The following is a 21,927-nucleotide window of genomic DNA, read 5'->3' on the forward strand; positions in this document are numbered from 1 at the left end:
CAGGAGCTGTGGGGGCCCCAGGCCACACCGGGGACCCCAGAACCTTGCAGGATCGGGGCTTTGCATAGGGCCTCCCTTCCCGTGAACACCCACTCAGAACCTACTCCTGCCTTCTTTCAATACCCTCCACAAGCCTTCAGCAAAACCGAGGTTCGCGACTTGGGGAGGGGAGGCCTTTATGCCTTTTCCAAGGAGGAGAAGGTATCTGAGGCCCAGCGGGTAGAGGCCTACGAGACCCACGGCCTTGGCCTGAGGTGGGCATAGGATGCCGAGACAGAGCACACCCCTCACACAGCCGGACCCCTGACACGCAGAGTCCGCCCCACAGTACAGGCCGACAGAACCCTGTGCCGTCCCCCTGCAAGCCTGGATGCGTGTGCCAGGGCCTTGCGCTGGACACAGAGGCCTGGCCGAGGCACCCTGGACGCAGGCCCTGTGCGGTGAGGCCTTCCAACGTAAAACCCACCCAAGGGGCTCATTCTGCGGGGGGGCCCACAAGCGCCTAAGGGCCTGTTTGCCACACGTGGTGGTCAGTGGGAGCCACGTGAGCTTCCCTGGGGGCCTCCCGCCTCAGAGGAGGGAGACTGTGCTGGCCCTGTGTCCTCTCGGGGGCTCTGCTGAGTGCTTATTAAAGAGGCGGCAGCAGTGAGGAGATTTTAGGTTTGTTAATTTTATTATTTGGTTCTCAAACGAGGCTTCACCTCAGGGTAAGCACGAATCTGTTGGCTTGAATCTTGGCTAGGAATGGTCTGCACAAATTCAAACTGACGCTGGGGGGAGAAGGCTGGTTGCCGTGGCAACCAGAGAGCCGTTTTTAATTCCGCACGGTGAGTGGCGGCTGCTGCCGCTGTCTCGGGAGGACGGTGGCCCTGGGTCCCGCGCGCTCTGCGGCCAGGCTGCCCACTCCCCGGAGGCCGCCACTTCCCCTCTCGGCGGGCTTCTAAGTTCAGGCTCTCAGAGTCTCCACCAAATGGCTGGAAACGAACAAACGCAAAGATCTTGAAAGTGTTCCAAAAAGAGGCAGGTCCTGCCCGAGATGCCAGCGGCGTGAGGCCATTGTTGCTCCAGAGCTCCGTATTTACAGCAAGCTCCTCACGCGAGTCCCCGGCAGCCACGGCCCCTCCAAACTCGGGGCTGGGGAGGGGCTCACCCCGGCGAGGGAAGACGGGGCTGGGGGCTCACCCCTGGTGAGGGAAGGCGCCCATCAGCGTCCTGAGCCTCAGGCGTCGGCCTGACCTCCAACTCTGTTAACCTGCATGAGGCAGCGTCATCTCTGGGACTGTTTCCCGTTCTCCCACAAACAGCCTGCAGAACCCAAAGCCACAAGATGCAGAGAAACGTGGTCCCCTGGCTGAGGCCTTGCAGGCAACACGGCCCACTCTCTCTGGGTAGGGGCGGGCCCACCCCCCATTGTTCCTTCCCTACGGAGGCAGCAGCCGCAGCTCAGGCCCCAAGGGGGACTGTGGCAGGAGCAGGCGGCCACCCACGGGCGCCCCACATCTCGTGTCCATCAGGACGTCCCCTCAGAGGGAGGAAGCCCACATCCACTACTAAGAGGGCCGAAGGCTCCCGGCGGGAGGCAAGTCTTCGGCCAGGGCCGCAGCGTTTCGGAGGAGGTCCCAGTGGCCTGCCCAGTTAATGAGGCCAGGTGGCGGCCTGGCCCCTCCCAGAATAGAACCCCAAACTGACCTTTCCAGAAGGGAGGAAGAATCGCAGAGCAGTGGGAAGGGCTGGGGGGTCCCATGCACCCGAGACCCTGTGAGCCTGGGCCTCGGGTGCCAAATAAACAACAAAGCCCTCGAGAGTCGCGCGCCTTAGGAGCGGGGCTCTCGTTGCTGTCGGGCAGCGTCCAGCAGCTGTTTCTTTGGAAGGTCAGTGTTGAAGGCGTTAGGATTTGCGTCAGGAAGAACTGCCCCCACCCCCCTGTGCCAGCCCCACCTCCACCAAGGCCAGCTGGGCTGTGTTCAGACTGCCCGGCCCTCCACAAACCCCTCCGCAAACCCAGCCATTTCTTTAGAGAACATCTTTCCTCCCACAGTGAGGCAGGAGCCACATGCCTGCTTCCGTGCGGACTGTGAGCTGCATGTTCTTACAGTTTTAAACCATCAGAAAAAGTCAAAAGAAGAATAACCCTTCGTGGCATGTCCATGGATGACGCTTCGTGGCACACAGCCCCACCCCTCGCTGGTGTGCTGCCTGCAGTGCCGAAGCCAGCAGGAGGCTGCCCTGATGGAGAACGTGGCTGGAGGGGCTGCGGTGGTCGGCCCTGGGCATCCGCTTGGCAAGGCTGCTGTCTGCAGTTTCCCATCGAGCACTCGTGGAGTTGCTGCTGAGAAAGGGGTGGTGTAGATGCAGTGGCCGTGACCAGCACTTGGCCGTCTGCGCTATAGGTCAAGGAGGCCTGCCTGGCCCCCCTGGCTGCAGCGGGGAGCTGAGCCTCCCTGAGGAGGAAGGAATCGCACCTGGGGCAGCAACAGCAGCTCCTGCCTGGGTCCCTCATGGCCGCGTGAGCCGCTTCCTCGCTGTAAAGCTCTTCACCTATGTAACTATGTATCAATGTAAACAGGAACGTATCCTCCGCCTCTGCATCTCTGGTGAATCTGGGCGATACGTGGTGAGACACCTTAATAAACACCTAGATAGACCCTGCCGTGGTGAGCACCTGCCTCCGAGGGGCAAGCACGGGGCATTTTCCTGGCTAGGAATTCTGTCTTTCTCACCACGAGACTCTTCATGGACTTACGTTTTGAAACAGCATGTTTGGGTTTGTTCGGATTTTAAAATTTCATTCTTCTTTGTCTTATTTCCATTTCCTGGTCTTATCTTTTTTTCTTTTGTTTTCCTCTCTTGGGGAGGTAAGAGTCAGGGAGGCAGGCAGCACCCTCACCCGTGTGCCTACAACATGGTTGAGACGCTTCCCTCCGGCTGGGACTGGAAAGTTGGGCCCTGTGGTCAGCCGGTGCCGCAGCCAACCCTGCAGTCCAGAAAGCAGACGCTTTGCTGATGAACAGTGAGCAGAGGGCCGGGGGCCCAGGGCCCGGGGCAGTGACCTCTGGTGGCAGGGCAAGTGCTGACATCCCCGGGCTGCGGGGCAGACGGCCGCCGGCTCACCTGCTGAATGCCACCCAGAGGCCTGCGTGATCCTCCAGGGGGGCAGCTCCTCATCCTGCCACACAGCGCCCGGAGACTTCTGGAACACACAACCGCAAGTGGGGTCTAACCTGCAACTGGAAGAGCACGTGACTGTCTGTGCCTCGGTTTCCCCATCCCACAGGCGTGCCGCCCAGGCCACCATGTGGGACTGTTCAGGAGACAGTGCCCGGTCCCCAGCACCACCCTGGAGATGAGACCTGAAGCAGGTGCCCTCCAAGGGCAGCTCCAGGGAGGGGCTCGCAGAGCAGCAGGGGAGGGGCCCTGGGGGGCAGCTGTGAGTGAGCAGGAGACACCCGGTGCCCCTACCCCTCACAAGGCCGAGCCCCACAGACTCTGCCCGAGGGCAGCTCTGGAACACGTGGCAGTGCCAGCTCCCCCTGGGCTCTCTCTCCTTCACCTAGGTTAGCACTAGGTGTGGAATGGGGGGGGGAGGGGCAGCCCTCCCGGGTCCTGACCACCACGTGCGGGGGCAGCAGGACATTCGCAAGCCAGTGGACCTGTCTGCCTCAAGTGCCGGACCCCAGGGCCCCCACAGCACCTGGTAGCCTTCTGTGTGTCCTACCCGGATACCAGCGGCCTCCAGGGCTTTCCCTTGGACAACCTTTCCCTTTGGAGCCTGTGGGGGCCCAGCCCAGGGCCCAAAACCAGCCAGGACTGAGGTGGGCAGTGGGAGCTTCTCTGGGGCCTCCCAGAGCCTGGCTGGCTCCACCACCTCCCTCTGCCCCCACAGCACCTTCGAGAAGTTCCCCCGCAAAGTCCCCATGGGACTCAGGGCAGGGCTCCAGTCCGTGTGCAGGGAAAGAGACAAGCCAGGGCCCCCCCACCACCGGCCAGGGCCTCCTCTGGGCCCCAACTGTGATGTGCCAGGAGCCTCCCGGGAGACACAGGCTGACCTGTGCTCAGTGTGGTACCCTCACCTGGAGCAGTCTCTGTGGTGGGAGCCGCTGGGTGCAGGAGTAAGACGTCAGGGCAGAGCCCATGGGGACCCCCGGCCTGGGGACGTCTGGGGCAGAATCCTCCCCTTGCTGCCTGCCTCTTCCCAGCCCTCTTGTCCAGGACCATCACCGAGGGGACACCAGGGGGGGCTCCGAGGCTCCAAGGGAACGGTGTCCAGGGAGTCAGGGCGGCCAGGTCCTGGGGTGCCTGGAGCGTCTCCAGCTGGGAACTAGACGGTCGCCTGCCTGGACCCTGTGTCCCTCAGCTGGAGTTCAGGGACCAGCACAGTGTCCCCACAGAGGGGCTCTGGGAACACCAGCTAGATGGGGCAGTGGGGCCCTGAGCACATCCCGCTCAAAAGCCCCATAATGAGAGGCCGGGGAAGGGGAACGCTGTCACCCCTGCATCTAATTCTGCCTCAGTGAGTCTTCATGACAACCTCCCAATAGTACATCCTTCGGGCCCCTCAAAATCCATGGCAGCAGGGCCTGGGGACCCCCTGAACAGGTGCCAGTGTCACAGAACCTGGGGCAGAAGTAGCCATGCAAGGGTGGAGGCCAAGGAGGGAACAGGTGGAGGGGTGTGGGGTCACCCAGGGCCAAAGGGGGAACAGGTGGAGGGGTGTGGAGTCACCCAGGGCAGTTCCTGAGACTCTTGCTGAGGCTGCCACCAGGCCAGCACGTGCCCCAGAAAACGGAGTTTGTGACGAAAACTGGAGTGGACTTGGACCCACCTTGTCGGGTAGGAGGCCCCTGGGGGCAGGATAGGGACCTGTGGGATGTGTGCGGAGCCCAAACCTCGCTGCGGGTGGGAGGCTGGGCTGCGCCGCCCCTGGCACCCTGGCCTCCACACTCGCCTTGGCTCTGGATGCCCAGCTCTGTGGCCCAGGATGCAGGAGGGTTGGGGTAGGGGGACAGGGACGCTTTCTGCACAGCCACAGGCCCTGTCTGTCTACACCTGCTGCGGCTGCCCTGCTGACTCACACTCAGACGGGTTCACGACAGGTGCACCTCGGTTCTGGCATATCTGGACTTGAGAATGTTAAATAAAGGATGGAAAATTCCTTCCAAATCCATTTTCTTGTGTATATTTCTGTTCCTGCAGCTTCTCCACGGATGGAGATTGCCTTTGGGAATAACACAGGGTCGTGCAGTCCGCCCGGCGGCGTTTTCGGGCGAGGGTCTGGTGCTGGGGAGCGAGCGCGGAGCGAAGTGTCTCTTTAAATACGCTCTGCAGTGTGACGGCGGCCGCCCGGCTGGAAGAGCCATCCCCACCCTGCGGCAGGAGCCCGCCCGCCGCCATCGCCCGCCCCGGTCCCCATGGTTACGCGCCTGCCTCCGGCCCCGGGTCCCCGCTGTCGCCGCGGGAGGTGCGCGCAGAGGCGGCGGCGCTGCTGGCCGGGCTGGGCCGCTAGTGCGCGGGGCTGTGACTCACCGGCCGGCGCCGCAGCCCCGCAATCTGTTGATAACTCGGTCCCAGCTCGGCCGCTGCCCTCGCGAATGGAGAGCGGGTCCCCGGCGGGGGGAGCGCAGCGCGTCTGTCTCCGGGAGCGCGGCCCGGCCGCCCCGGCAGCCGCTTCGGCCACAGCAGGTGGGAAGGACGCGCGGGTCTGGGCGGCGGGAGGGACGCGCGGGGCCGCGGCTCGGCAGAAAAGCTCCCGCCCCGAGGTGACGCCGGCCGCGAGGAAAGCGGCTCCGAGTAACTTTCGGCTCCGCTGGGGCGGGAGGCGCCGCGGATAATCCAGGGCCCCCGCCCCGCGCGCCCGGCCCGGAGCTCGAGCCACATCCAGGCAGAGCAGGCGCCGCGGCCGGGCTGGGGCGGGCGGGTCACTCGGTGCCGGTTCCCGGTGCAAACCCCCCGGCGCGCCTCTGGCTTTGTGCAGCCCGAGATGGTTGAGTTTGGCTCCGGAGCCGGGAGTGGGGCGCAGATTGATTTTTAAATATGGAGAAGGAGACGCATCTGCCGCTGGCGCGTTCGGTCCGAGCCCCCCACCGGTCCCCACCGGCACGGCCTCCGCCAGCCCCAGGCGCAGCCCCCAGGCCGCCCGCGGAGGGGAGGGAGCGACAGGGGCCGCGGCTGCTCCCTGGCGGGGTCGGGGCTGCGAGCTGCCCTCCGCGGGGACCCTCCGCCCGCCCCGCTGACCGCCGCTGTCTTCGCAGATGGGAGCAGCTCCCGGACTGCGCCCGCCCCGCCGCGGTCACCCTGAGGCCAGGGGCCCGGGAGCGCGACCTCCTGGCCGCCGTCTGGGACTTTGACCTTCCGGAGGCCATGGAGGCTGGCGGGGAGCAGGGCGCCACCTGATCGCCTCCCCCTGGACGCCTCCTCCAGCGGCGCTCACGCTTCGGTAACTTTGCAGCGCTCATGGTGAGTACGGGGGTCCTGGGGGTCCTGCAGCTGGGGGCTAGGCCGCTGCGGGGGGGCGGCCACCCGTTTGGGGACTCCCAGGCTGGAAAAGTTGTGGAATGGCGAGCTGGTGACCGGGCTTCCGGGCTCAGTGCCGGGGTGGGAGGCTCTGTGGAGTGGGGGCCGGGGACAGGCCGCGTGTCTGGGCGCCTCTGCTCCCCGCGTGCTGGGTGCTGATAATACTAGTGAGTTGCAGGCATATGGCACTGTGGAATCATTTAATCAATGGAGGCGACGTCCCTCCCGCAAAGCTGGCATCCGTGCCCTGTGAAAACCTGGTCTGTGCCTGGGCTGGGGTCCCTGCCACCCCAAGCCCCTCCACCCTGGTCACCGGCCTCCCCCACGCCACCCTGCCGGCCCCTTCCCATTAGAAAGTTGATGAAAGGCAGTGCGGACAGACGTAGGTGGGCTTCAGCAGTGGAGGCTGTGGCGGAGAGAAGGCGGCCGCGCACACGGCAGGCACGGGAAGGGTGTTTCAGCGGGAAGGGGCTCGTGGCTGGCAGCTGGCTGGATCGGCTAGCCGGGCCCATCGTGGGTCCCTCCCTGAGGCACCAGCAAGCTTTTGCTGCAGTTGCTGAAGGTCTGGGTTCCGGAAGGGCTGACAGCTGAGTGAACAATGCATTGTGTGTGCTGGTAAGGGACAGCTGACAGGCGGTGAGGACCCAGGGCACGTGCAGAGAATGCCAATGGCCTCTAGAATGTGCGGCCGCCACAGACGCCGGATGGCTGCTTCGGAGCAGACCCAGTGTTCGCTGCATAAGGAGCCATCGGTCTGAGTCACTTGCTCATTTTCTTCTTGTTCCGTTCGAAATGTCCAAGCAAGAGAGATGCCTTTGCCAAAATTCAGTATCGTCTTCCAGTGGCTGCTTCACCTCTGAGGCTGGCTGAGGTCTCCCCACTTACCTTTCAGACACCTGACAAGGTTGCGTCTCCAGCACCGGCAGCACCTCAGGGGGCAGCAGGCCGGCCCCAGGGCTCCTGCCTGCCCCCAGGCTCCCACCAGCCTCAGGAACCATCGCTGGTGCCCCGCAGGTACCACACCCAGCGCAGCCCCAGGCCTCCCAGTTGGCAGGATCTGTGGCTTTTCAGCCTCAAATTCAGACCCTTATTTGCAAAATGGAAAACTGTCATTGACAGAGGACAGTGAACGGAGAAGGGCTTCTGAAGGTGGGGGTGCTGCCGCAGCCCGGGGGTCCCTCTCATCCCCTTCCTCGCCTCCTCCTCTCTAACCCTTGGCCCTTCTGCGAACAACTGTGCAGAGGTCTCCCCAATCCAAGAAGGGCACCACCCCTCGCAGGCTGAGCCTGTTCGTGCACTCTCCTCTCAGCTCCTGGCTCCTGGTGGAGCTTCCTGCTACCACCTCCTCGGCCAGGGGCCACCCGGTCCCAGCCGGCCTGGCAGCCCAGGGCTCCTGCTCACCCAAGACTGTGAAAGCCTGCTGAGCTCGATCTGCCTGGAGAGTGTGGCATTTCAGCAGCTCACTGTTTTTATTCACAACAAGTAACATTTGCACCTGAGAAAATCTCTGAAAGTGTGAGGAGTTGCCCTCCCGTGCTGCATCAATCTGGTGCAGCATTTTTCTGCATGTGTCTCCAAGTTCACAGCGTAGTGTGACAGCGTAGTTCACAGCACGTGTCTCCAAGTTCACAGCATAGATACCTGGGCAGGCTCACCCCATGGCCATGGGGTCTTGAGAAGGAAGCCTGGAGGCCGTGGCCAGGGCAGGGTGGCCCTGACTCTGCCTGCCCCACTGCTGTGCTCTGGGGGGCTCCTGACGCCTGCCAGGGGCAAGCTGCCTGCTGAGCTCCCAAGTGTAAGGGCATAGGGCACAGGTCACAGGTCAGATTCTTTGGTGGCATCGCTCCTGGCCAGGCACAAAGGCATGAGTCAGCCCTGGATTCTGAGCTGCTGTCCAGCAGCTTGGCTGGGCCAGGCCGTCCTCTCAAAAGGCTGGTTTGTCGGCCCATGGTGCTCTACAGGATGGACAGTTTGCTCCCCTCTGGAGGACCTGCAGGCCACCTGTCCAGTGGTTAAAGCTGGGGCACCTCCTTCTGCAAGCTGTGTCTCCGTCACCACTGTTAACGAGCAAAAGCAAATGTGAACTTGCCTGTCTCTGCAAGGGGTGCTATCAGGACTTACGTTCCAGCAGGCTCCGAAATGAAATCGGTGTCACTTCGCACCCCGTAACTTGCAGTCCTCACACTTAACTCAGAGAACAGTTGTTCTCAAGGGTCTGAATTTGAGGCTGAAAAGCCACAGATCCTGCCAACTGGGAGGCCTGGGGCTGCACTGGGTGTGGCACCTATGGGGCAACACCTGCAGGGTTGGATGGTGTGGCTGGTGCAGTGTGGTTGCTGTGGGATGGGCGGTGTGGCTGGTGCAGTGTGGTTGCTGTGGGATAGGGTGTGGTGTGAAGATGTCATCTGGCCCTCTGTGGCTACTTTCATTCCACAATTGCAATATTTAGGTGCAGCTGGGAGCATGAGCTCATCTTCCCTTCAGGGTTCAGGCCCCCTGCCGACTGTCAGTCTTCAGAATTAGATAAAGCTGCAGAGCTTTTGCTTTCCCTGTGACTATTTCCCTCAGAGGATCTGGGTCTGGTGGCCTCACTGAGGCACCCCACACTCGGCACAGGCTCTCGCTCTCCTAGTAACACTGTTTGTGGTCAGAAATTAAACAGAATAATAAGATTGGCATGACTGATGTGGTGTGGTGTGTGGTGTGGCTGGTGTAAGGTGGTTGCTTTGGTCTGTGGTGGTGTGGGCTGGTGTAGTGTGGTTGCTGTGGGATGGGCAGTATGGCTGGTGTAGAGTGGTTGCTGTGGTTTGTGGCGGTGTGGGCTGGTGTAGTGTGGTTGCTGTGGGATGGGCAGTGTGGCTGGTGTAGTGTGGTTGCTGTGGGATAGGGTGTGGTGTGAAGATGTCGTCTGGCTCTTTGTGGCTACTTTCATTCCACAATTGCAATATTTAGGTGCAGCTGGGAGCATGAGCTCATCGTCCCTTCAGGGTTCAGGCCCTGTGCCAATGGCACCATTGCCTGGTTAGCATCTGTGTTTCTATGTGGTCATCTGTGAGCTGCCAGCTTTCTGTGAGTAGGGTGGAGGCTCTCAAAGGGGACTCAACCGAGTCCCTTCCAGCTCTCAATTCAGGGCTGACTCTTGGTCATCAGAGGCGCTGTTTGCTGCATCCTGCATGTTCTCAATGCCCGGATTGAGTGCGAGGACAAGCTTGGGCTGGGGGACCTCAGAGACCTGGTGTGTGTAGGGAGCTCCTTGGGTCTAACACTTCCTTCCCCAGCTTCTGAAAGGACAGAGTGCCTTCGAAACCTCCAAGGAGACGAGGCGGGTAGCCGAAGGGTGAAGACCTCCAACCGGAGGGTGACAGGCCCAAGGTCAAGGCCAGCCTCCTGGCGGTGCCCCCAGGAAGGGGAGTCTTGGAGGCCGAGAGTGAGGAGGAGCCTGCAGCTGCTCCCCGAGGCCGGACCCATGTGAAGTCCGCCCTGAAGAGAACCAGGATCGGGTCCTGGCCCAAAGGCAGGTTGTGGGAGACTCGGAGCTCTGAGTTGTTAGGAAGTACGTGAGCCCACATGAGGTGGGTTTATCTCTGCTCAAATTTTACCCCTTGGCCTCTGCCAGGAATGGGCATTCAGGAGGTGGGAGGGGCCCGGGACGCAGGGCCTCTCACAGGGCGTAAGGATGGTCGGTCGCGCTTACGAACATTTCAGAGCTATACTGAGTTCTTTTCAGCTAGTTGTTTTTTAGTCTAATATCTAAATTACTAAAAATGGCTACAGTCTACTTCCTTCATCTCACAGATGGAGAGTTTGTCATCCCACCTCACATCTTCCCGAAAATTAAGAACTTTAAGCAAGTAACTACCAGTCTAGAAAGAAAGCGTCTACGATATTTTAACACTTTTTTCCCAAATCTCTTCAAAACTTCACTAGCCCATCTACTCCTCCAAGAAGAAAATCATAACACACCTTACAAACGTAATGCCGACTATGGGTCATCTGTGTTCTGGAGGAATAAATTCTTCTCCTCTACCTTCCGCCTTTCCCCTGGAACACATCCATGAAAAGTTGACAGATCAGTAGATGCAATTATTATTTAAAAGGCAGACAAGGGAATACATCAGGCTCTCAGGAAATCAGTGTTCATTGGCACAGAACCAGGAAGTAAAACAGGGAGAACCAGAAAAAACAAGAAAGAGAAACAGGAAGAACCAGGAAGAAGCACCTGAATGAAGAAGGAGAAATAGGGAGGGAGGGAGGAAGGAAGGAAGGAAGGAAGGAAGAGAGGGAGGGAAGGGAGGGAAGGGAGGGAAGGAAGGAAGGAAGGAAGGAAGGAAGGAAGGAAGGAAGGAAGGAAGGAAGGAAGGAAGGAAAGGAAGGGAGCCTGAACCTGGAAGAAGGAGAAGGAGGACTGGAAGCACCTGGGAGGATATGTGTTCCTTCCTCAGCCAGTTGGAGCTGCAGACCTGGCCCCGGACACCTCACCGTGCAGGAAAGAAGGTTCCTCAGCCAATCGGAGCTGCAGACCTGGCCCCGGACACCTCACCGTGCAGGAAAGAAGGTTCCTCAGCCAGTCGGAGCTGCAGACCTGGCCCCGGACACCTCACCGTGCAGGAAAGAAGGTTCCTCAGCCAGTCGGAGCTGCAGACCTGGCCCCGGACACCTCACCGTGCAGGAAAGAAGGTTCCTCAGCCAGTCGGAGCTGCAGACCTGGCCCCGGACACCTCACCGTGCAGGAAAGAAGGTTCCTCAGCCAGTCGGAGCTGCAGACCTGGCCCCGGACACCTCACCGTGCAGGAAAGAAGGTTCCTCAGCCAGTCGGAGCTGCAGACCTGGCCCCGGACACCTCACCGTGCAGGAAAGAAGGTTCCTCAGCCAGTCGGAGCTGCAGACCTGGCCCCGGACACCTCACCGTGCAGGAAAGAAGGTTCCTCAGCCAGTCGGAGCTGCAGACCTGGCCCCGGACACCTCACCGTGCAGGAAAGAAGGTTCCTCAGCCAGTCGGAGCTGCAGACCTGGCCCCGGACACCTCACCGTGCAGGAAAGAAGGTTCCTCAGCCAGTCGGAGCTGCAGACCTGGCCCCGGACACCTCACCCGCAGGGAGGAAGATTCCTTCAGGCAGCTGGCATTCCCCAGGTTTGAAGAGGTCACTTTCCCACCTCTCACTGCTGCAGAAAGGTTAAGTTTTGATCAGAAAATTCACACATAACTTGACCGACTGCTTTCTTCTCATCTTTCCTCCTTTCTTTTTGTCTTTAACACCCTGACCCACTTGATTTGCAGAACACACCAAAGAGGAGACCTCCAATTAAAATGAGGGAAGACAGAGGAGGAAGTTATGACTAAAGAAAGAGGAGACACAAATAAGCCAGAGCACGAGTCCCACGCACGCCGGGCTCACACGCTGGCGGGACTGTGGGCTCCGAGGCCGGCAGATGGGAGATGGATGCCCGCCTTCCCCAGGGAAGCAGAGACATCTCTGGGTGCCTTCTAGAGCAACCTGGGCCATCCTGCGGGCACAGAACCAAGCTGGCATTCCGGCCATTTCATCTGGGCCAAGAAGGTCGGGGCCACCTTCATCCGCCCCTTCCCAGCCCCCTTGGGTCCTCGGAACCGTGTTCTTCACCCCCCAGGAGCCTGGCTGCATTGCGAGCTGAGGGTCCAGGAACTGTGCTTCTGACTTGCTGGCTCACCCCTGTCAGCCAGGCTCTGTTCAGCCACAGATCAGACCAGCAGGCCTGGGGAACACTTGCAAAGAAGAATCGGTGCATATGCAAACTTTAAAAGACAACACACGTCTCCACTGCACATGACCCACTTTGAATTTTAAATGTCACCTCTGAAAATGTAGAAAGGCACTGTTGATAACTGTAATTTGGAGACAAGAAAAAAAAAAGAAACCAAACCAAATCACACATCTGTTTCTTATAAAACATCTTGTTGACCCACGGATCATTGCACAGGTGAGGACCATGGCCCAGGCCTCCAGCTCACGCGGCAGCTCCAAGCGTCCACGCCTGCCCTTGCCGCCTCAGTCCGTGTGAAACCTCACAGCTTGGCCTTCAGACGAGAAGCCCCACACAAGGCGGCGTGGCCCTCGCTGTCACTGGAGCTTGGGCGGCCTCCTCCCAGCGCAGCCTGCACCTTGCACTCGCGCCCTGAGACGTTTGCCTCTTGCATGAAAAGCAGCTCTGATTGGGCTTAACATGAAGGGGTTTGTGTTTGTGACTGAAAGCCACAAACGGGAGGCTAAGTCTCCTTCTGGCCCTGAGGATGGAGGCAGCGGGACAGGACGCGGCTCGCAGGCACCAGACATCAGGGCACACACTTTCCTGGCTGCCATCTGCGCCTCCGCCCACCGTGGCACCGCCCCCCGCCCCCGCAGCTGAGCAGGAGTCTGAGTCCTGCAGGAAGGCGCGGCGGCCACAGCAGCCCCAGGAAGGCCGTGGGAGGACGCGTGAGGGCCCGGGGCAGACCACCCCAGGCTCTTCAACACAACAGATGAGAACGAAGTCCTTGTTCCAGGCGACTCACTGAGGAAATGCTCCGATAGACTCGGAGAGGGCTGGACACGGAGTGGACCCCACTCTCTTGGCTTCTCTCGCGGATCTGGGTTTGCAACAATGGCTTGTCGGAACTGTGTAGAGTGTTCAGGTTTATTTCAGACCCTGGGTCAATGTCTTGGAGGAAAAGCCATTGACTCTCGTGGAAGAATCCTGGGGACAAGAATCTGGGGCGTCACTCACGCCCTGTTAAAACTTCAGTTCTTCTACCCACATGGGGCATTCTCCACCTCCCAGCAGCAGATAACTCACTGGATAACCTGATGTCAGGATTTGGCCGGGAAAACATGCTTTTCTGTGACTTTGGAGCTGTTTGCACGTGGCAGGAAGTGGGCGCCTACTAAACCAGCAAACGTGGGACAACCAGCCTGGCACCGCCCAAGCCACGCCAGAGCCCCCATGCATCGTCTCCTGATGGCAAGCACTCCAGTAGCCAGAACACCAAGGAGGGACGTGCGAGTGTCCACAGTTGGCCGGGCTGTCCCTGGGCTGCTCTCTGGGGGAAGCAGGAGCCCCAGCTGGAGCTCGGACCGGACACTCACCCCACGACTGTTGCAGGAGGCAACTGACGCTTCGGGCTCTGGGGCACTCAGGAGAATCTGGACAGAGGCCCACCCAGCTCACCTCTTTACAGAGGGGCAGAGTGAGGGTGGGGCTCTCCTGGGCCCTGACTCCCCCGAAAACCCTCAGGGGCCTCTGTCCAGGGTGGGCCTCAGAGCCAAGCCTGAACCACAGGGCGCTGTCTCTCTGTGGGGTCCTGGTGTCCAGGAAGAAATGGGCAGATTCTAAACACTCCCCGGAAAGCAAAGTGTCTGCTGTCACTCCAGCTCTGCGGCCCCACACCGACACCCACTCCTCTCCCAGGTGCCTTCGCCCTCGCACAGGTCCAGGCTCCTCGTCCCGGGATGCAGGGCCCCTCCGATGCCCGCCTGGCCAGTGCTGTTCGAACCCTGGGGCAGGGGCCCTATTTCGGGCTTTGACTGTCAGCCAGTCCCTTGGCTCCCCAGAGCACCCTCTGTCCACGGTGGACACTCTCTAGCCAGCCAGGGCCTCGTCTTGGCTGGACAGACAAGAAGTGTGGCCTCAGGAGGGAAGCAGGAGCTCTCGGGCCCGCTGGCTGCCTGCGTCCCAACACAGGTGACACTGCCTCTGCCCATGGCCCTTCCTGCACAGGAGGGTCCCTCTCCACTTCCCGCCTCACTCAGCCGGAGCCATCCCAGAGGCCCGGCCGGCTGCCTCCTCCTGCCCCGATGCCCAGGGCAGCATCCATGGCGTGGTCAGAGTGGCTGGAGCCTGACACAGGTGCAGCGATCACCAGGGGGCTGGGGAGGGGCCAGGCAGCTGCAGCCCTCACCCCTGCTGGCACCCACCCACAGGGTTCTTACCGGAACATGGCACCCACCCTGCTCGCCTGCCTGAGGTTCATAACTAAACCCCACACAGTGGGGCCCTGAAGCACAGACATGTTTCCCACAGTCTGGAGGCTGGAAGCCTGAGACGGAGCTGAGTGCGGGCTGGTGCCCCGAGGCCCCCTCCTGGGCCTGTGCACGCATGTTTCTGGGCTGATGCCCTTGAAGCCCCCTCCCCAGCCTGTGCACCCCTCTGTGCTTCCCCGGTGAGCTCACCTCACTCACCTGATGAAGAAAAGATGAAGCTCCATCAGCTCCAAGCCTTTCCAGCTGGGGCGATTTTCCCCCAGTCTACTCTGCCACAGAGAACACACATTCCCCTTTGAACTCTGACCCTGAACCCTTTTCTTGGGCCGAGAAGCAGGTGGAGTTAGCGGCCTCCGGTCCAGGTCTGTTGGTGCCGAACAGTCTCCACTCTTTCTCCACCTCTCGCAGAAGCTCGTACAGAATCCTCCCGGAAGATGTTGACAAGCAGGGTTTCGATGAGTGTGGGGCTCCCAGTGCAGGGCTGGGGCCATCCCGTGGTTTCCCTGCCTCTCTGTAAGGCCCATCCAGACCCCACCCGGCCACCCGCAGGCCACGGGAAGAAAGGAGGCTGGAGGCAGGCATCAGTCGGCCGATACATGGCCCCAGGAGCCAGCCTCAGAGCCAAACAAGGATGCCTTTGGCCAGCAGAGCCAGTGGAGGGCGAGGACAGACAGCACTCCGTGGCCACGTGGGGCCCCTCCCGTGCACTCCCTGAGCATCCACAGACGCAGCCTGACCGTATCGCCGCAGGCAGCCCCCCTTCCCTGAGACCCCACACGAAAATGCCTGGAGCGGCTGCAGGGGAAGCCGAGCCCCAAGGGTAGGCTCAGGCGACGGCGCCGCCCACACAGACCCACCAGCCAGTCACACACGTCTCCTTTGCTTTATCCTCAGGATCTGAAGACAGTGCTCTCCCTGCCCCGCTACCCAGGGGAGTTCCTGCACCCCGTGGTGTACGCGTGCACGGCCGTCATGCTGCTCTGCCTCCTGGCCTCCTTCGTCACCTACATCGTGCACCAGAGGTGAGCCTGGCATGGGCAAGGGCGCCCCCCGTGCCCAAGAAACCTGCTTTTACCTTCAAAGGCAAGTCCCTGAAGGGCAATGCCACTGCCCCCTCATGTAGCAAGAAGTCCTTGAAGGTACAACTCAGGTCACCAGCTAGCTCAGACCCGCTCAGCAGCCTGGTGCCCATCACACAGCTGAAGGGTGGATGGAGCTCGGGGAAGCCGCGCCTGTCCACTCAGGCCTCCGTCAGGGTCTTCTCCACAGCATCCCCCGTGTCCTTAACTGGGCGAAATAAGTTCTTCCAGAAATGGGTGCGGTGTCGGTCCAGGCACCCTGAGGAGCTCAGTTCCCCCGGGCAGTCACTATGGCCTGCAGAGCCTGGGAGAGGCACCAAGAACATGAGGGTGTCCAGCCGCAGTCAGGGTGGGCATGCCCACAGCCAGTCATGGGCGGGGGTTCGGCTATGTCTGAGGCCAAGGTCGCCTCGGTCACGGACAGAGCTTGGAGGCGCCCAGGGCCACAGTCTCATCAGAGACTCGGGCACACATGAGGCTGTGATCACAGGAAGAGGCTTGGGTGGGTCCGAAACTGTCATCTCGGTCTGTTTGGGCTGCTGCAGCAGAACACGGGGGCCTCGATGGTTTATCGACGGGAGAAACTGACTTCTCAGTTCTGGAGGCCGAGGTCCCAGATCAAGGCACCCATGACGCTGTGTCTGGAGCGTCTGGAGAGGGCCAGCTTCAGGCTCACGGACGGCACCCACTGCCTGTGTCCCTGCCTGTGTCCCTGCATGTGGAGGGTGAGGCGCTCTGGGGGCCTCTTTCTCAAGGTCCCTGATCCTATCACCACAGCTCTGCCCAGAGGCCCCCGCTTCCAAATATCATCAGCTTGGTGGTTAGTGCCGTCCTACCAACTCGGGGGGAGGCGGATAAAATACATTTAGACCAGAGTGGCTGTGATTACGGGGAGAGGATGAGGCGAGGCCATGGCCAGAGTCACAGTGGCCGCCATGCAGCCATACCTGTGCTGGCCACAGCCTGGGCGGGTCGGGCCCCAGACATGGTGGTGGTCATGGAAAGGGTCACAGCCACAGGAGGGCATGGCCGGCTCAGCCCCAGGCTATAGCCGGGGTCACGCTGAGCCAGTCTAATCACGGTCTCTTCCTGATGTGCCAGACACCTGCTCAGAGGGACACCCCATGCTGGGACCCAGGGGGTGCGGCCTCTATCTCTGAGACAGTGTGTGGCCAAGTCCTGGAGTCTCAGGGCCTCAGTGTCTTCATCTGCCAAGGGATCAGGTTGTTCAGGCTTCTGCAAACCCCTTCCAGCCTCAGTGTGCCAGGGTGACGTAAGGCAGAACTTTCCAGTGGCCGTCACTCAGGGCAGACTCGGACGACCCGTCTGCTCTCCCCTGACCGGGTCCTCGGACAGCTGCCCCTGACCCCACGGAGAGCCCGGACTTCCCGGGGACAGAGCCTGTGCCCCAGGGGGCTCCCTTCCACGCCTCCCCCTGCAGAGCCTCTGCTCATGTGAAACCCTCCTTTCCCGTCCCACAGCGCCATCCGCATCAGCCGCAAGGGCCGGCACACGCTCCTGAATTTCTGCTTCCACGCGGCCCTGACCTTCACTGTGTTCGCCGGCGGCATCAATCGCACCAAGTACCCCATCCTGTGCCAGGCGGTGAGTGCCGGGGCGCCCTCGTTGGCTCCTCCCAGAGGGGAACTGCGTGAGCGTCGTCTTGTTTACTAAATAATATTCCAGCGTTTGCTCAGCTATTTCCCGGGAAGAGGGTCGGGCCCTGGCACATCGGTGTCTCGGCTTCACACCATGCAAGTCCACATGCTCCACGTTTGACCCCAGGGTTGATTCCACTGCACGGCCCCCTCCAGGCCGGCGCTAACCTGACACTTACTGTCCCCAAAAGGTGCGCTGCCCGGGAACAGGGACACAGCCTGCCCCTCCCGGAGAAAGTGCTGGGGGGACACAGCCCGCCCCTCCCGGAGAAAGTGCTGGGGGGACACAGCCCGCCCCTCCCGGAGAAAGTGCTGGGGGTACACAGCCCGCCCCTCCCGGAGAAAGTGCTGGGGAGACACAGCCCGCCCCTCCCGGAGAGAGTGGTGGGGAGACACAGCCCGCCCCTCCTGGAGAGAGTGGTGGGGGCAGCTCGAGGAGGGGCACACACTCCGGTCCAGGGAGGAACCTGCAGATGCTGCCGCCTGAGTCACCAGGAGGGCAAGCTCGTCCTTTGCACAGACCCCCCAACCCCCGGAAGCCAAACAGAAATGTCACTCGGGGAACCCTCCTCCCCCACTGCAGGGAGAGCGGGAGAGCACCGAGCATTGAAAAGAACGACACACAGAAGGGTTCCTCACATCCGGGGGCCCAGCCTGACCTTGGTTTAAAAGGGGGGACGTATACATCACACTCAGTTCCTGGCAGAGCTCATGGTGGAGACCCTTACATCAAAACTAAGCCCTGTCCTCCTCCACTTTGGGCTGTGGCTCATGGCCAACAAGAGGACCTGCCCGGAGCCTCTGTAGCCACAGCTCCGGGGCAGCTCCTCCCCGCACACCCAGCCCAGTCCCAGTGGCCACCCCACTTCAGCAGCCACACAGCCCAGTACAGTCACCTCCAGGGCCCAGACACAGCCAGGGGACTGCCATGGACTGCAGGGCAACTTGCCAGGGATCCACCCTGCGGTTTCTGGAACCCTCCCATAGTACCTGGCACTGACATGCACCTGCAGACAGCAGTGGTGGAGACTCATGCAGGGGTGTCTGGGGAGAATCTGAGCTGAGTGCATAGAACCCCCCAGACTCCCCCACAGGCTCCCACACCTGCCTGCCACGGCCACGGGCTTCCTTCCTTCCCAGCACTACACTTCCATGTGCCAGGCTGGGACGGGCCAGGCAGGCGCTCACACAAACACAGGGCCCTGGCATCCGGCACGCAGAGGAGACGTCATGTCTGTGTGACCACACTTCACGCCAGACTGCCAGGAGGCCGTGCCCCCCGCCTGGGCCTGGGCCTGGGCCCAGCATGGCCCCGGCGGAGGAGTCGCTGGCACGCACCTGAAGGTGGCTAAGGTCGGACGTACCTCCTGCCTCCTTAATCATTCCTCTGGTAAGCTGGAAACAACCACAGCAAGTGCCCGGGAAACGCCATTGACGTCCCGCCTGTAAGTGCCTGCAAGAGGCCGTCACCGTCACGTCTGCACTTTGCCACCAAGTACGCCCCACACTGGGATGAAGCCTGCTGGATCCGCGGGTGGGGCCCCCCGAGGGCCTTCGGCAAACCCCGCCCGCGCCTTCGGGAACACCTGCCACTGCTTGCCTGGACGGAGCTCCTGGGGCCCAGGCCTGCGGTGACAGCTCGGGGCGGATGCTGGGGTGTTGGGGCTGCAGCAGGCAGGTCTGGAAGGTTCCAGAGGGTTGCAATCTTGGAGGAGATCTTGTTAAGGCGACAGCCATCAGGAGGAAATGAGCGGAAAAGATTGTGGCCTATCTCCAGATGCTGTCCTGATCTCCCAGGCAGCACGATCCACTCACTCGCTCACTCAGCAAATGTGCTGAGGGCCCGCAAGGTGCCAGGCCGTGCTGTGGGCACTAGGGCACTGCCAGAGACAAACCCACATGGTCTCACTGTGAAGCCGCGTTCCAGAACAGGACGCAAGTGTGGAAAATGAACCGTGGGAGCAGCCGGTGGTGGGAGGTGCCTGCCGGACGCGTGACGCCAGGCTCGGGAAGCGGAGGCAGGGGCCGCAGTGGCTGCAGCTCCAGAGCCACTCGGGGAGCCCACAAGGCGACGTTCTCCGAGCTCCCCGATGAACTGTCTGCTCCCCGTGCTCTGCGACGCGAACAGAAGCCCTCTCGTTGATCTAACGCCGAGGCCAGGCCAGTTCCACATTCGCTGCCTCCGGGTAAGGAGGAGAATTCAGCCACTACCGGCTGGAGGAAGGAGACCTGAGGGTCTAGTAAAAACTAGACTTGGAGCCCAACCTGCCTGCACATGGGCCAGTGGTGGCTGATCCGCCTTCCCGCCTGCCCCGCCCTTGTCACACCCACCTTCCTGCCTGCCTGCCCCACCCACCGGGGCCACAGCTCAGCACTGAGTGAAACCTGATCCCAGGCTCTGGATGGCTGGAGAGGACGGACTGTTGCTATGGCAACAAAGAGATGGCCGTGAGCCCCATTCGCATGCTAAGTGACACAGTCAACAGAGACAGGCGCTGGCCCTGGGTCCGGCGGGGTGGGGCAGCCGTGCAGCACCGTGGGACGCTGGTGGCTTCCCTGCAGCCTCTCCATCTGTCCAGCCTGAAGTCGGTGTCCAGGACTCAGAGCTCTGCCACGTACACCTTCTTGTGATCCCCAAATGCACATGGCACGGGTGAGGCTCAGCCCAGACAGACAAGGGGCAGGCCCAGCTCTGCCACCCTCCTCAGCGCCCCGGGCGGTGACACTGACAGCCCCACGGCTGCTTCCTGAAAAGAAAGAACCCGAGGCCGGGCTGTGGGGGCTGCCTCTGCCCTACTCCTCCACACGGTGCCCCATGGTTTCCAGGCCTCCCTGTCTCCACCAGGCTGCATGAGGCCTAGGCACTGGGATGGGACATGACCCCACACTCAGTGGCTAGGCTGGGGGAAAGGGTGGAGCCCCCCGGGGCCTGCTGTGTCTCCTGCCCCCAGCGGCGCACAGGGAGCTCATCTGAAACTGCAAATGCAGCCCTCCAATCTTTCCAGCCCACCCCACAATATTCTCGTCAATTACTGCACAGCCTCCTCATCAGTGAAAATTGAGCTCTGGATCTGATAAATCATCATAATGGTGCGACGTTAGCTTTATGCGGCGAATCTCTGTATTCCTTAAACATTTATGTCCTTTCCAATTATAGCAGTATTTTACCTGTCATTTCAAAATGGCAGGTTATTACTCCAAAGGTAGCAGTGTGGCCCTCATAATAAGCAAACGCAGGAAGTTTCCATAGCAATGAGGAACGGCGACCTGCAGGGCCACACGAATGCCGTCCCCGTGGGGGGCTCATCCCACCCACAGTAAGAGCATCCTGGCGTGACCCCACTGAGGACTTCACCTCCTCTCCCTTGGTGGACACCTATCCAGGTCTGAGCTCAGGGGACGTTGGTCTGCAGCTCACAGCGTCCGTGCCTGGGCCACAGGGACCACAGCGGGTTGTGCATGCAGAGGGGCATGAGTGCACAGGCCCATGGGTCCCCACAGACTCCCTGCTCCCGTCTCTGTACAGAAGGGGAGCAAAGCTGAGCCGCTCAAGGGTCTCTGCAGCTCAGCGTCTCCCTGTGAGTTCCGGGCGGCTGTGGGGCGGCCGCTGCCTGCCCTGGGATACAGACGCTGCTGGCCGCCTGCCGTTCTCATTCTTGAAGACGCAAGCCCGGGCCGAGGCTGCTGGGCTCTGGGGGGTGGGTGCCCGCCAAGGGCCTGGCTGACCGCTGCTCCCCCACAGGTGGGCATCGTGCTGCACTATTCTACACTGTCCACCATGCTGTGGATAGGAGTGACCGCCAGGAACATCTACAAGCAGGTGACCAAGAAGGCCCCTCTGTGCCTGGATGCAGACCAGCCGCCGTACCCCAGGCAGCCCCTGCTCAGGTACTGAGTGCACGTGGGCGCGAGGCCCTGCCACCTGGGCCCTGGACGCTGCATGCACCTTCTGGGTCTTGGCAAACCTTCTCACCAGGCCACCAGGGGCCTGAGGATGATCTGGTCCATGGGGGAGGGTCAGTGTCCCCAGGGAGGGTGGAGAGCGGGCGAAGGATCTGAGGGTAGGGCGGTGTGCTGGAGGGGAGGGGCGCCGGTCACTGGGGGTGGGGCAGAGGGGGCCCTGAGGGTGGAGGGTCCCGGGTGGAGTCTGAGGCAGGCGGTGCCCTGCCCTCCACATCTGCAGCTGGAGCCCGGCTGCTCTGGGGCTGGTCTGGGGCTGGCGTGTGTTGGGGGCTGGACAAGCCTCCTGTGCTACCGAGTTGCTGGCGTGAGACCCTCTGTGCCCCGCAGGGCAGCCACACTGGGGAAACGGGCTCTGGTGGTTTTGGCTTCGGCTTCATGGTCTCCATAACATCAGGCAGCTGACTGTCAGCGGGTGGAAAACCTCACACACTCAGGCACTCATTTCAAGGTGGCCCTGGCCTGGGCCCTTCAGGCCAGGAGGCAGGTGTGGTCCCCCAGTGTGTCTGCTGTGTGAGGCCCGGTTGCTGGGATGGGACACTCGCCCTCCCCCGCCGCCCCGGCGGCCTGCACCAGCTCTTGGTCCCCATCCATCCTCAGGCTGGGAATGCACCGTGGCCTTTGTGGGAACCATGGGCCTGCCTAGGGGGGCGGACACAGCCCATGATGGCACAGACCTCCCTCCCTCTCTCCCTCCCTCAGTCCAGAGCCAGGGAAACCCAGACG

General features: G+C 61.4%; 1 protein-coding gene and 1 pseudogene across 2 annotated transcripts in view; one reads left to right on the forward strand and one right to left on the reverse strand.

The window, feature by feature from the left end:
- Window positions 1-600: 600 nt before the first annotated feature.
- LOC104008360 (uncharacterized) lies at window positions 601-4,226 on the reverse strand (annotated as a pseudogene).
- A 1,244-nt stretch (window positions 4,227-5,470) lies between these two features.
- The window catches only part of ADGRA1 (adhesion G protein-coupled receptor A1), a 44,638-nt gene continuing 28,181 nt past the window's right edge, over window positions 5,471-21,927 (forward strand). Inside the window, exons 1-5 of one of the 2 annotated variants that reach the window (XM_024346704.3) lie at window positions 5,471-5,679; window positions 6,249-6,453; window positions 15,399-15,526; window positions 17,065-17,188; window positions 20,984-21,129. In XM_024346704.3, coding sequence (XP_024202472.2) covers window positions 6,451-6,453; window positions 15,399-15,526; window positions 17,065-17,188; window positions 20,984-21,129 — 401 coding nt within the window. In that variant the 5' untranslated portion in view covers window positions 5,471-5,679; window positions 6,249-6,450. Of the gene's footprint in view, window positions 5,680-6,248; window positions 6,454-14,500; window positions 14,867-15,398; window positions 15,527-17,064; window positions 17,189-20,983; window positions 21,130-21,927 lie in introns of those variants that run through there. The other variant, XM_063782370.1, reaches the window with a different exon arrangement.

The sequence above is a fragment of the Pan troglodytes genome, chromosome 8 (genome assembly GCF_028858775.2).
Source record: "Pan troglodytes isolate AG18354 chromosome 8, NHGRI_mPanTro3-v2.0_pri, whole genome shotgun sequence".
Classification (NCBI taxonomy): Eukaryota; Metazoa; Chordata; class Mammalia; order Primates; family Hominidae; genus Pan; species Pan troglodytes.